General features: G+C 30.9%; 1 protein-coding gene across 1 annotated transcript; it reads right to left on the bottom strand.

Moving 5' to 3' along the window:
• Nucleotides 1-5,013: 5,013 nt before the first annotated feature.
• On the bottom strand, nt 5,014-8,174 carry LOC114176880 (chaperone protein ClpB1-like). Its single transcript, XM_028062066.1, has 6 exons — nt 6,874-8,174; nt 6,581-6,762; nt 5,871-6,493; nt 5,511-5,790; nt 5,192-5,393; nt 5,014-5,105 (listed from the first exon to the last, which is right to left on the bottom strand). Exons 1-6 carry the CDS (start codon nt 8,024-8,026, stop codon nt 5,092-5,094), a joined length of 2,454 nt encoding a protein of 817 aa, XP_027917867.1. The 5' UTR covers nt 8,027-8,174; the 3' UTR covers nt 5,014-5,091.
• Between the last annotated feature and the right edge of the window lie 5,599 nt (nt 8,175-13,773).

The raw sequence follows: 13,773 nt of genomic DNA, 5'->3' as shown, positions 1-13,773 counted from the left end.
TTAATCAATAAAAGAGCATGTTCAATTTTATTGAATAACCCTCTTAAGAATTTGTCTTGTTGGGCAAATAAAATCCTTCAGGGATTTTCATATAAATATGATTCTCAAAAGAATCGTACGAATAGGTTGTAACATCATCCATTAGATGTAAATGCAAACCTTGTTGTGCAACTAGGATAATCGAATATTGCAATGTTGTTGCATCCAATACTAGTGAATATGTTTTTTCACAAATCAATACAAGGTTTTGTGAACAACCTTGAGCAACCAATTGTGCTTTGTATCTAACAATTTCATCATTCTTAATTTGATTTTTGCGCAAAAATTCATATGTACCCAACGGGTTTCATAACTTCAGGTGTGCGAACTATATGTTCAAAAACCTTTCGTTTAGCAAACAAATATAATTATGCTTCTTTGCATATTTTCATTTTGGCCAATCTTTTCTTTGCCGACAATCTTCAATGATCATTGCTTATTGATCCTCATTGTCATTCATAGCATTCATCACTATGTTATAAGTAAAAGTTTCGTCAATGTTAACTTTATTTTGATTCCATATTATATGATTGATGACATAATTTATTGAGATCTCATCATTTTCAACCATTTCAGGTACCTGAGGTTCTTCTGGAACCGAACCATTAATTATGTCAAATGAATCTTTTTGGGATTTCAACCTTTTCGATTAGGTCATTTTGCATATTAGCTCCCTTTCTCATTCTAAGAGTTTTTATCTTTGGAACCAATAGGTCTACCACGCTTCAAACGTGTCCACATGAGTTTTTCAACCCTTTTTTTTCGCATCATAATAACTGATCATGTCAAACAAGGTAATCATTTTGATTTGTAAACTTCTGGTTTACCATGACATGCATTTTAATTGTACTAATAAACTTGTAGTACAAACTATAAGAGAATGTTGATAATTTCTCCAATACACTTTCTTTTTCAACTCAATCATAGAGATATAAAGATATTTCATATCTTTTTCATTGTTTGTCTCAATATAATATCCATTCAGACAAATATCACTGAAACTTAATAAGTTTCTATTCAACTTCTTGGTAGAAGTATAGTAGCTCTTTTAGAGTCTTCAAATATATTTGTAGTACTATAAATAATACTAACATCGATGTCTCACATTATCAAACAAGAGAAAAATTTATTACTCTTGAGAATTGTATAAGTTGTTGCACTATCAATAAGACGCATATCTTTTGGTACTAGTGCAAAACATTCGTTTTTCATATAAACGTAAATATCAATATGAGATTTTTTTTCAACACTCTCATAATCAATTAGGTGATCAATGCTTTCATTTGCTTTAGCAAAGAAAATAACAATATTAAGATGAGTAGCATCCATATGGCCATAATCAGAATCACCATCTTCATAAGTAAAATATGTTTCTATGTTTTTCTCATTATTTGTAAGATGCTTTGGTGTACAATAAGTACAACTCAAATGGCCTTTACCACCATAATGATAATATATACTTTCATCTTTTTGTCAGCATTTTCACATTTTTCTTTACCCTTTTTCACATTATTGTGTCACTTCTGGTGACAAAATGTGTCTTTGAAATTTTCTTTATAACCATGTCCATAATCAATATCATGATCACGATCATGAAAATATAAATCAAATGTTGCGGCATTCACTTCTGGGAATGGAGCAGAACCAATTTGGACAGGTTTCTTGATTTTCTATCAAAAGCTCATTGCTTTGTTCAGCCATACAAAGGCATGAAGTAATGAAATAAATTCATAATATTTATTGCTGCATTCACTTCTGGGAATGAAGCATATTAGGCGGATCTCATGATTTTTCATCAAAATCTTTATTGCTTTGTCCAGTCAGCCATACATAGGCATGAAATAAATCCATAATATTTGTGAAATCTCTTTTCACAATATTTTTGTCGCATGAGCAAATTAATTGCTTAGATGCTTTATTTCTTTATTCAATGGTATCCCAATATCAATTGCATATAAATGTATTTCAACATTTAAAATTCCAATATAAGGAATTCTTCCTTGTAATATCAAGAGTCACAAATCCAAATTTTGCAACTTTTCGCGTGTTTAGAACTAGCATATAACATAATAATATTAATAATAATAATAATCACCGTCATAATAAAAATGAAAATAATAAGATGAAGATGAAAATTGATAAAGTTAAATAATTCTTATCACAAGAGGAAGAATATAAGGTAAAATTATAATTTGAGAAAGGATTAGAAAGAGCCTGGATTGAGACACGCATAACACTGTCGTTATAGAGAAAAAACTTCCACTAGTCCTCAATTGGTTGGAGCATCGTGCTGATAACGTGTTATGAAATAAAGCGAATAACATAGAGAATGACGACAGATAATAGAGAAGAGAAGAAACAAGAGAAAATAGAGAATGAGAGAATAGGGAGCAACTCATCTGTGTCTTATTATTGATAGGAAGAGTCCTATTTATAGATACAATATGTAATCCATAAAGGAAACAAATCAACTTAGTTAATACAAATATCTACCATAAAGAGTAATGAATCATATGAGTAAATGTATCAAATCAATGGACAATCATTAATTCATAACACATTTTAATTTGTTATAATTTTTTTTTTTAATTTTTACATTTGAATTTATAAAATTGTTATTTTTAAGCCAAATCAAATATTGTTGATATAGAATGTTATACAAATATTTTGAATATAAATTTATTAATCTATATATTTATAATTTTAAAATAAAATTGAAATAAGGTTTAATGTAAAATATAAATTTAAATAAATTAAATATTGTTAAAAATATGTAATAGAAATACCACTTGTCATAAAAGTATCATAATTACATTTATATAAAAATTAAATTTTGTCTAAATTTGGAGCACATGAAATTAAAAAATTTTAAAAAAATTTGGAACTGAAATCAAATCAAATTAACAAATATGAGGACCAAATTGATATTCCTACAATAATTTGACATGTGTCACCATATTAGATTGACACGTGGCACACTACAAACATGACACGTGGCATAAATATTTTTAAAAAAATTAAAAAAATGTAAAATTAAAAATTAAAAAAATATATTAAAAAAATATTAAAAAATTCAAAAAAACGAGGAGCTGACACGTGACACCTACTTAACGGTGTTAGTTCTACACTAACCGAAATGACCTAATTGATACTAATTTACAAAATTGAGGACCTAGTTGAGACTAATAAAAATACGAGGACCAAATTGAGATTTTGGTACAAAAACGAAGACCAACGGAGTATTTTAACCTATTTAATAACAAAATAAAAATACCAAAATAATAATAAATAAATAAATAAGTAATAAAATAAAATAATGAATAGATAATTGAATATTGACATTGTTAATGAAAAAAATAATAAATGATTTTAACTAATACTTCACTTAAAATTATAATAAATTTAAATTATATTTTAAAAATGAAGACAGAAGAAAAGAGATAAGATATCACATATCAATGATGATCTCATAAATCATCTCTCATAGATCATCTATTATCACTCATCTCTTTTGTTTTATGTCTTATCTCTATCTATTATTTATTATATCTTATCTCTTAAAAATTAATATTTCATTGTAAGACTTATAATATGTAATAACAAAATAAAAATTACTAAGATAATAATAATAGTAATGAATAAATAAATAATATATTAAAATAATTTGTTGATACTTGAATATTGACATTGTTAATAAATAAAATAACAAATCATTTTTAAATAATACTTAAATTAAAATTACAGTAAATTTAAATAATATTTTAAAGATTAACATAAAAGAAAAAAGATATATAAGATAAGAGATGAAAGATGAGATATCAGATATGTGAGATCATATATGAGATATCAGATATGAGAGATGATCTCATAGGTCATCTATCATCTTTCATAGATCATCTATTATCTCTTATATTTTATCTCTATCTATTATCACTTATATCTTATCTCTTAAAAATTAATACTTTAATATAAGACGTTATAATATGTAATAACAAAACAAAAATACTAATATAATAATAATAAATAAATAAATAATATAATAAAATAATGAATACATAATTGAAGTTTTACATTATTAATAAATAAAATAATAAACCATTTTAAATAATACTTCACTTAAAATTACAATAAATTTAAATAAAATTTTAAAAAAGGTTAAATATTTTTTTTGGTCCCTTAACTTTTAGTGAAAATTGGAATTAGTTCCTCTCTAAAACCTTGACCTAATTTAGTCCTTCAACTATACACATGTTTAGATTTAGTACTTTTAACAAAATTTTGTTAAGTTTATTTTATGTTTCAAACATGTGATGTAAGAGACAAGTGATAAGGTGATAAAAGATAAAAGATAAAAAATAAAATATGACATATAAGAGATAAAATATAAGATAATAAATATGAGATAAGAAAAATGAGTAAGTTGATGATAGATAAAAACATATCTCATTGATTATCATTCATCTCTCATAAATACTCTTATATGATAAAAGATGAATACTTCGAATAGTTTATTATAAGACGTTAGACTATGTAATAACAAAATAAAAATAGTAAGTTAATAGTAGTAATAATAGTAGTAAATAATAAAATAAAATAATGGATAAATAATTGATATTGATATTGTTAATAAATAAAATAATAAATCATTTTAAATAATAATTCACTTAGAATTACAATAAATTTAAATAGTATTTTAAAAATTAAGATAAAAGAAAAAAAAATAAGAGATGAAATACGAAAAGATAATAGATGAAAGAAGATCTCATTAATCATCTTTGTACAAAACTAAAAAAAAAAAAAAAACTAAAAATTCACTCTTTTATTTCCTCATTAATTTGTAGTACAGGTCCATCAGGTATCTGATTCAAGATATCTGATTTCTGTCCTGTTGCAAGATCAACGACCTCTCCATTCTTCTCCACACGGTACACCAACTCCCTCCCTTTGAATCCGACACCTATGCAAACTCTGGAATTCCCATCAATGTCTTCCCTTAGAAGCATTCTAGATAGCTCTGTCACCACCTTCTTCTCAAGCCACCTCCTAATTGGTCTAGCTCCATACACCTGCAAGTAACCACAAAAGGGCATCAAATACAACTCACTACAATTTTTTAATGCATCATAGCTAAGCAAATAAGTAAATAACGAACCTACCGGATCATAGCTCTCGCCAACAATATAGTCTAGTGCTGCATCTGTCACTGCCAATGCAATTCCTCTCGCAGCAAGACGATTGCAAACATCCTTCATTTGTAACCTTGCAACCTTTACCAATTGCTCGCGTGAAAGAGTGTCAAATACCACAATTTCATCAAGTCGGTTCAACAATTCTGGCCTAAAATGCTTTCTCACCTGGTGGTAAAAAAGGTAAAAGTATACAGCAGTATAACAATGCCATCAAGTAACATACAAAGAAATACTTGTGTTATGTATGTGGTAGCTAGTACATATATAGCTTCCAGAACATACCTCCTCCATTACAAGATCCCGAGCAATATGCATGGGACATTTTCCTGAAAGTCCACTCAGGAGGTGCTCTGCTCCAAGGTTTGAAGTCATCATAATGACAGTGTTCCTGAAATCTACAGTAAGGCCTTGTCCGTCAGTTAACCTCCCATCATCCAAAACTTGAAGAAGAGTATTGAACACAGATGGATGAGCCTTTTCCACTTCATCAAAAAGCACCACACTGTAAGGTCTTCGCCTTACAGCTTCAGTTAGTTGTCCACCTTCCTCGTGTCCAACATACCTGAAAATTCAATGTCAAAAGTGAGACGTAATTCTTGCACCTAAGATAACAATTAACAAGACTTGAATCAATCCACTTACCCTGGCGGTGCACCAATCAATCTTGACACTGATTGCTGCACCATGTATTCGGACATGTCAATCCTCACCAACTGTTTTTCATCATCAAAGAGCTGCTCAGCAAGAGCCTTTGCTAGTTCGGTCTTGCCAACACCAGTTGGACCTAGAAATAGGAATGAACCCGTTGGTTGTTGAGGTCTCCCCAGCCCAGTTCTTGATCTCAATACAGCCTCAGTTACAGAATTAACTGCTAGGTGTTGTCCAACAACTCTGTTGTGCAATCTCTCACCAAGTCCAATCAACCTTTGTTTTTCGTTTTGGCCAAGACTCGTTACCGGTATACCAGTCCAGCGACTCACAACCTCAGCTATTTGCTCTGGTCCAACCGCTTCTGTCAACATCAAGTTTTCCCCAGTGTTCTCTTCAAGACGTTGTATTGCAGCTTCCACCTCTTGAATTGCTCCATATCGCAGGTCTGCAGCTCTTGCTAAATCATATCGTCTCTCAGCCTCTTGTAAGGCAAACAGAAGCGCTTCTCGTTTCTGCTTAAGCCTTCGAATCTCATCAACCCTCTCTTTCTCTTTTCGGTACCTCATCATCAAAGGCTGAAGCTTCTCCCTTAAGTCATCAAGTTCTTTCCGCACCTACACACAAACAACAGAAAATTAGAAACATTAGAACACAAACAAAAATTTTCAATTAAAAACCCATCCACTAAAATTAATAAATACTTCAATAAATCGGGCTTTGCTAGCTTTGTCATTCTCTTTCTCCAATGCGTGAAGTTCCACTTCGAGCTGCATTCTCTTGCTTTCCAGACTATCAATTTCCTCAGGCTGACTATCAAGTTGAACCCTCACATTTGCACAAGCCTCGTCCACTAGATCAATAGCCTTATCAGGAAGATGACGCCCTGAACAACCACACAAAATATAAGCATATATTCCTAACAAAGCCATGAACTTTCAAAACCATTAGAGAAACAATAAACAAACGCAACACCAAAAGGGTACAGATGCCATACCAGTAATATACCGACTAGACAATTGAACTGCCATAAGCAGAGCACGGTCCTGGATTCTAACACCATGATGGCCTTCATATCTCTCTTTCAACCCCCGAAGGATACTAATGGCGTCAGCCACACTAGGTTCCGCCACAAAAACCTGCTGAAACCTTCTCTCAAAAGCCGCATCTTTCTCCACATACTTCCTATACTCCCCAAGCGTGGTGGCTCCAATACACCGAAGCTGGCCACGAGCAAGCATAGGTTTCAACAAATTAGCAGCATCCATGGAACCATCAGTACTACCAGCACCAAGAACCAAATGAATTTCATCTATAAACAATATTACCTTCCCCTCAGCCTTTTCCACTTCCTTCAAAACCTCCTTCAACCGCTCCTCAAAATCTCCCCTATACTTCGTACCCGCCACCAACGCCCCCATATCCAACGCAACAAGCCTCACATCAGAAAGATTACTCGGAACGTTTTGTCTAACAATCCTCTGCGCCAACCCTTCCACAACCGCAGTTTTACCCACCCCCGGTTCACCAATGAGAACAGGGTTATTCTTAGTTCTCCGCGACAAAATCCTCACCACCCTTCTAATCTCTTCGTCACGCCCAATAACAGGGTCAAGCTTCCCCGCTTGTTCAACAAGGTTACACCCATAAGTCTCCAAAGCCAGAAAAGTTGGACCCCCGGAGGCGCTCTCCACCTTCCTCACTTCCTTCCCGCGAAGCTTCTTCACCTCGGACTTCACCCTCGCCGCCGCCACGCCCGCCTCCCTCAACAACTCTCCCATCTGTGAGTCTTCGAGGAGTCCGATGATTAACTGATCGACGGCCAAATGCGTGTCTCCCACTGACTTCTGTAATGCATGTGCTCTTTCGACGGTCTTCATGAGGTTAGCGTTCGCGGGCACTTCGTCCGGAGGAGGAGACTGTGAGGGAAGCTTCTTTATCGCCTGGCCCAACACGCGCTCCACGGAGCGTGCGGATGGTTCGTCTCCCGCGTTGGATATCGCTTTGTAGAAGATGTCGTTTGGGTCGGAAATCAGCACGTGCGCCAGGTGGAGGGTTGTCAGCTGCACGTGGCCGGAACTCATTGCGAGCTCGTGCGCCGACGAAACCGCCGCTTTGGTCTTCTGAGTAAACTTTTCAGTGTTCATCATTTGTTACCTGCGAAAAACCCAACAATAAGAACGAGAATAAGTAACAGCGCCAAACACGGCGCAGTACTTTTGTGAATGTAGTGAAACGAAAAGCTTGATCAAAGAAAAAAGAATGGCGAAGAATTTGAATAGCGAGTGAGAACTGAGAATAAATTATGGTGGTGTTGTGATGTGATACTGGAGAAGAGGAAAAGAGGTAGTATTTGAAAGAGGAGAAGCTGCATCCTCAAAGCCTTTTCATATTTCGCGCTTAATTTACTTTTTTTCATTTTTATATTATGTATACTAGAAATAAAATAATATTTCAATTGAAAACTAACTGATTGTTTAATCAGATTGAATTCTCTCTAATTTAATAATTAATTTTTTTAACAAAATTATAAGAATAATCAGTGTTACTTTTTTTTTATAACTAAATCGATAAATTAATTTCACTTTTAAATATAATTTTTATATTTTTACATGGTTTACAATTCTAAATTAACTTTAGAGTACGACATAAATATCATTAATTTAAGAAAAATATTTTTTTATTTAATTTATTATGAGCAATATTTTCATGCTATTATAAATTTTAAATTTATTATCGAAGAAGTTGATGATCCTTTTATAAATAATTTTAATCTTGCAAATATTTAATATTTATTTAGCTAGTATATGAAATATTTGGTATCTAGAATTAAATTATACTATGGTCTCTGACATGGAGAGGTTGAGTGAACTAAATCATAGAAAAGTTTACCTCCAAAATATTCACCGGTCATTAAGAATATAAGGTATATAAGGACGTAGAAGAAAGAATATGAGATTGATTAGTACTCCATGTGAAAATGTATAACATGGATAAAGTAATAATTGATTAACTAATAAAGTTAATTGGCAGAATATATATTATTTGATTTATTATTTCTATATGTGTCTCAATTGTTAGATTTAATAGATTTTTTAGCAAAAATATATTCATAATTATATTTATTGTTGTGTTATAATATTTTTGTGATATAATATATTTTTATTTATTAAAATAATAATAGGTGATTTTGTAAGATATTATAAAAATATTTATTATAATTATATTGTTAAAATATTCCTATAAACCTACTTGTTTTTTATTTATTTTTAAATAAAACTCAAATTTTCTATTTTTTTAAGTAGGATTCAATATTACTCAATTTCAAAGAAACAATACTCAATTGAGTAAAAAAATAAATGTAGAGACCGAATTGAATATAACACATAATGTTGACACTAACATGTGATATAAACTTGCACGTGATATTAACACTGACACGTAACAAAAATACAAATATGACTTATGTTATGTAAGATTGTCTCTATTTTGTTATTCTTAATTTGTTATTTCTATATATATGGATCAGTTATTATATTTATAAAAAATTTATATTCGTAATTGTATTTATTATAATATTATATATTATAATATAATAATTTGTAATAGTAGATGTATTTTGTAAGATATTATGAAAATATTTATTATAATTATATTTATTCATAGTTATATTTATCGATTAAATTCTAATACATAACTTAAAGAAATTATTCTAAATTCCAAAATACAAAATTTTGTCAATTAGGTACTTTTTTTTTAAATGTGCAATCATGACTAATTTTGTTATAAGTAGTGATGGAACAATTTAGAAGACTAGGTTCACCGTAAGAAAATGTTTTATTAATAACCAATCTTAGTAATCAAAAGTTAGTAGTCACTCAATGACAAATTCAGATATCAATTTACAAAATAAAAAATTATTGATTACTAAAATAATCACTATTATGAATAAAAAATTGTAGTTGGTTTCTAAAATTTAGCTACAAAGGTTTTAACTACCAAAGAAAATTTGTCACTAAACATTTGTCGCCATCATTTTTGCTACCAAAAGAATTGGTTTCTAAACTAGTCTTTAATTAATTAGTAACCAATTTAGTGACTAATTATAATTTTTTATTCATAATAGTGACTATTTTAGTTGCCTATAAATTTTTATTTGTAAATTAGTATATAAATTGGTCACTACAGTTACTAACATCACTAAAATTTATTGTTAATGAAGCATTTTTTAAATTATATGGGGGATTGTTAAAAATATTTTAATATATATAATTAAAGTATTATCCTTATGGTTATTAATATTTTTATCGACTTTTAATTTTATGGGTAAATATTATTTATGTTTAAATTTTATTACAAATTAATATTTTATTTTATCAGACTTATTATAATTATCAATTGACTCTTAAGTATCTCTCTAATAACTATAAATACTCCCTATGAGAATAAACACAACAACAAACACTAAACCTCATATAAAAGTGTTTAGTATTTTTCTCTATATTATCTTTTAAGACATTGGTGTTTATGTGTCCTTAAGGTTCAGAGATTATTCGCTTCATTCGATTGATCTGACGGCTTGTTGTATCTTGGGAGAGAAGTACATATGATTTTGTTTTGTCTTGTATAGTAGGGTCGTTTTCTATGTAAAGATAGTGCTCTATGTGTCTCAACCCAGTATATTTCTATTAGTTTTCTTATTTATTTTTTATCTATTATTGTTATAAGAATTGTTGAATCTGATTAATATTCTTTGATTCATATATATGTTTTGCTATTATTATTAGTTTAATAATAATTATTATATTATTTCATATTATTATTATTATTTCTTTAATCATTTTCTAACATGGATAATAATGGCATTCGGCACATTTGAATCATGAGTTAGATCACATGTGGATGTAAAAGCGGTGTTGCTGGAAGACAACATTGATGATACAATTAAAAAAGCTTTCCAAAGATTCAAAAATTTTGGTTTGCAAACTTAAGAAATCTATTTATGAACTTAAACAAACTCTCAATAATGGTATTTCAGCTTTCATCATGTAATTTTGAGGCATATGAGTGTATGTATCATTAATTTTGTGGTAGCAAATATATTTTTAATTTTTCACGTTGATGGTATTTTTCTAGTCAACAATGATATCAATTTATTGCATGAAGCAAAGATATTTCTAGCTAAGATGTTGGTAGTGAATTTTTGTGTTGAGCATACAAATATGGTTAAGATATGTCAAATATTGTGTTAGCTATAATTTAGGCATTATTATTTTTGTGAGCAAATATGTGCACATTCATTCCTTTTAATAGATGAGAAATTATAGCACTCTTATATATATATATATATATATATATATATATATATATATGGTACCCTATTCTTTGAAATAATATATCAGAATTATTCTTTAAATCTTTTCTATATGGTATCAGAGCCAAACACCGATATCCTCTACAATATAGGAAGCAATGCTTCTTTATTTGAATATTTTTGATGGCTCATTCCGATAGAAATCAACCGGAGAAACTTGATTTTGGGACTTTCGCTGCTACCCATATGCAAGAAGCTATTCCCAAGAGTCATAGTTCTACTGTTGCCGGATTTGTGACCAAGTTAGGTATATCTAACTCTGCTCTTAATCTTTCTGTTGTTACTAGGGATGGTGATCGGATAATTGATTCAGATGCTACCGATCATATGACTGATCCACATAAATTTATTAATTTTTCCCCTAATTGTTCTAAAACTGTTATTATTAATGCCAATGAGATCTCATCTCCTATTGGAGGTGTAGGTAGTATATCCCTCTCTCCCTTATCGATCTCTAATGTTTTATTTGTTCCTACATTGAATTGTAATCTTCTCTCTGTTAGTAAGTTAACCAAATCACATTATTGTGTTGCCTTATTTTATCCAACCCATTGTGTTTTCTAGAACATTCATTACAAGGAGAAGATTGGCAATGGTAGAGAGAGAAGGACTGTATTATCTTGAAAATGTCTCACAACAAACCTATAAAGGAACGTTGGCTTGTCTTGCGAATGAACACATACACAATAAAACAAAAAGGAAATATGATTATGGCAAAGAAGATTGGGACATCCCTCTTTTGGTTATCTAAAAAAAATATTTTCATCACTATTTCATAAATGCAATATTTCTGATTTTATTTGTGAAACTTGTGTAATGGCAAAAAGTCATCGTGTTGTGTTTCCTTTAAGCAATAAAAAAACAGATTTTCCTTTTTCATTAATCCACACAGATGTTTGGGGCCCTGCGCCACAATCTACACATAATGGGAAAAAATGGTTTATCAATTTTGTTGATAATTGTACTCGGGTAACTTGGGTCTATTTGCTTAAACATAAAAGTGATGTGTGTAATGTGTTTCGTTCCTTTCATCATATGATAGTTACTCAGTTTAATACACACATTAAAGTCATTCGATCAGACAATGGAGGGGAATATTTTAAGACTGAGTTAATCGAGTTCATGAACTTCAAAGACATCTTACATCAAACTACATGTCCTTATTCACCACAACAAAATAGGGTGGCTGAGAGAAAAAATAGACATATATTAGAGGTGACAAGATCACTTTTGATAGATGGTAATGTCCCATCTCATTTATGGGGTGAGGCTGTGAGATCTGTAGTTTATTTGATTAATCTTCTAGTGTGCTTAACTTTCGAAGGCTTTTAGATGTGTTGTCTGATCATTGTATCCTTCCTTCCATAGTCTCTTTATCGCCTCATATTTTTGGATGTGTTATATATGTTCACTTACACCCACATCAACGTACAAAACATGAAGAACGAGCTTTAAAATGTGTTTTTGTTGGGTATGGATCAACTCAAAAAGTCTATTGTGCTTACCATCCACCATCAAAGAAATTTTATATCTCTATGGATGTGACATTTAATGAGCATAGTTTTTTTTATGTTGATTCTATACTTCAGGGCGATAATGAAAGTGAAGTGCATAATCATGATGTTAGTATGTTTGATATCCCAGATATAAAATTATACTGTAAAGATAAATTATCGTGTGAGGATCATTCTGTAGGAAGTGAGCCAATCCTAAATATGAAAACTTCTCCTTTGGATGATACAGTGTCTTCTGATCCTAACCAATTGGCTCAATCTTCTCCACAGGTTCGACTTGACTCTTCAGAGGTACCTTCTCATCCTATCTCTAATAATACTAATGTAGTTGAAACTAATCATGAAATTGTTTCTCTTTATCCTACCCTTGATAATACTAATTTAGACGAAACCGATCATGAAATTGATCTTTGTCTGCATGAGACCACCAACACACCAAACATTGAGTCTACTACTGTCCAGTATAATCTTCAACCCCTTTCTAACCGTGGTCAACCTTCAGCTAAATATCAACCAAACCTCCAAGTCAAAGTTAAATATCCCATTGTCATCTCACAGGTTATCCCGGTCATATGCATCATTTGTATCTCAATTATCTTCAATTTCTATTCCTAGTAATATACAGGAAGCTTTGGCAGATCCTAGATGGACCAAAGCAATGGTTGATGAGATGGCAGCTTTAGAAAAGAATAACACTTGGGATCTTGTGTCCTTACCAAGAGGGAAGAAGACTATGGGCTGTAAATGAGTATTTACAATTAAACATAGAGCTGATGGACCTATTGAGAGGTATAAAGCACGACTTGTGGCTAAAGGTTACACTCAATCTTATAGTGTAGATTACCAAGAAACGTTCGCACCAGTAGCCAAGCTCAATACTGTGAGAATACTTCTGTCACTAGCAGCAAACCAAGATTGACCTCTTCTACAATTTGATGTGAAAAATGTTTTCCTACATGGAGAAATTTCATAAAAAATTTATATGGATTCTCCACCAGGTATGACAGAT

Source organism: Vigna unguiculata, chromosome 3 (genome assembly GCF_004118075.2).
Source record: "Vigna unguiculata cultivar IT97K-499-35 chromosome 3, ASM411807v1, whole genome shotgun sequence".
Lineage (NCBI taxonomy): Eukaryota > Viridiplantae > Streptophyta > Magnoliopsida > Fabales > Fabaceae > Vigna > Vigna unguiculata.
The sequence above is the reverse complement of the archived record's forward strand: the minus strand, read 5'-3'. Positions and strand labels throughout refer to the sequence as shown.

Bases quoted from the DNA above. Each gene is read 5' to 3' on its own strand.
- LOC114176880 (XM_028062066.1), bottom strand. From the start codon at position 8,026: ATGATGAACACTGAAAAGTTTACTCAGAAGACCAAAGCGGCGGTTTCG. The intron at 5,791-5,870 runs GTAAGTGGATTG...TTGAATTTTCAG, and splicing joins TTGATTGGTGCACCGCCAGG to GTATGTTGGACACGAGGAAG. The intron at 5,394-5,510 runs GTATGTTCTGGA...TTTTACCACCAG, and splicing joins GGGATCTTGTAATGGAGGAG to GTGAGAAAGCATTTTAGGCC.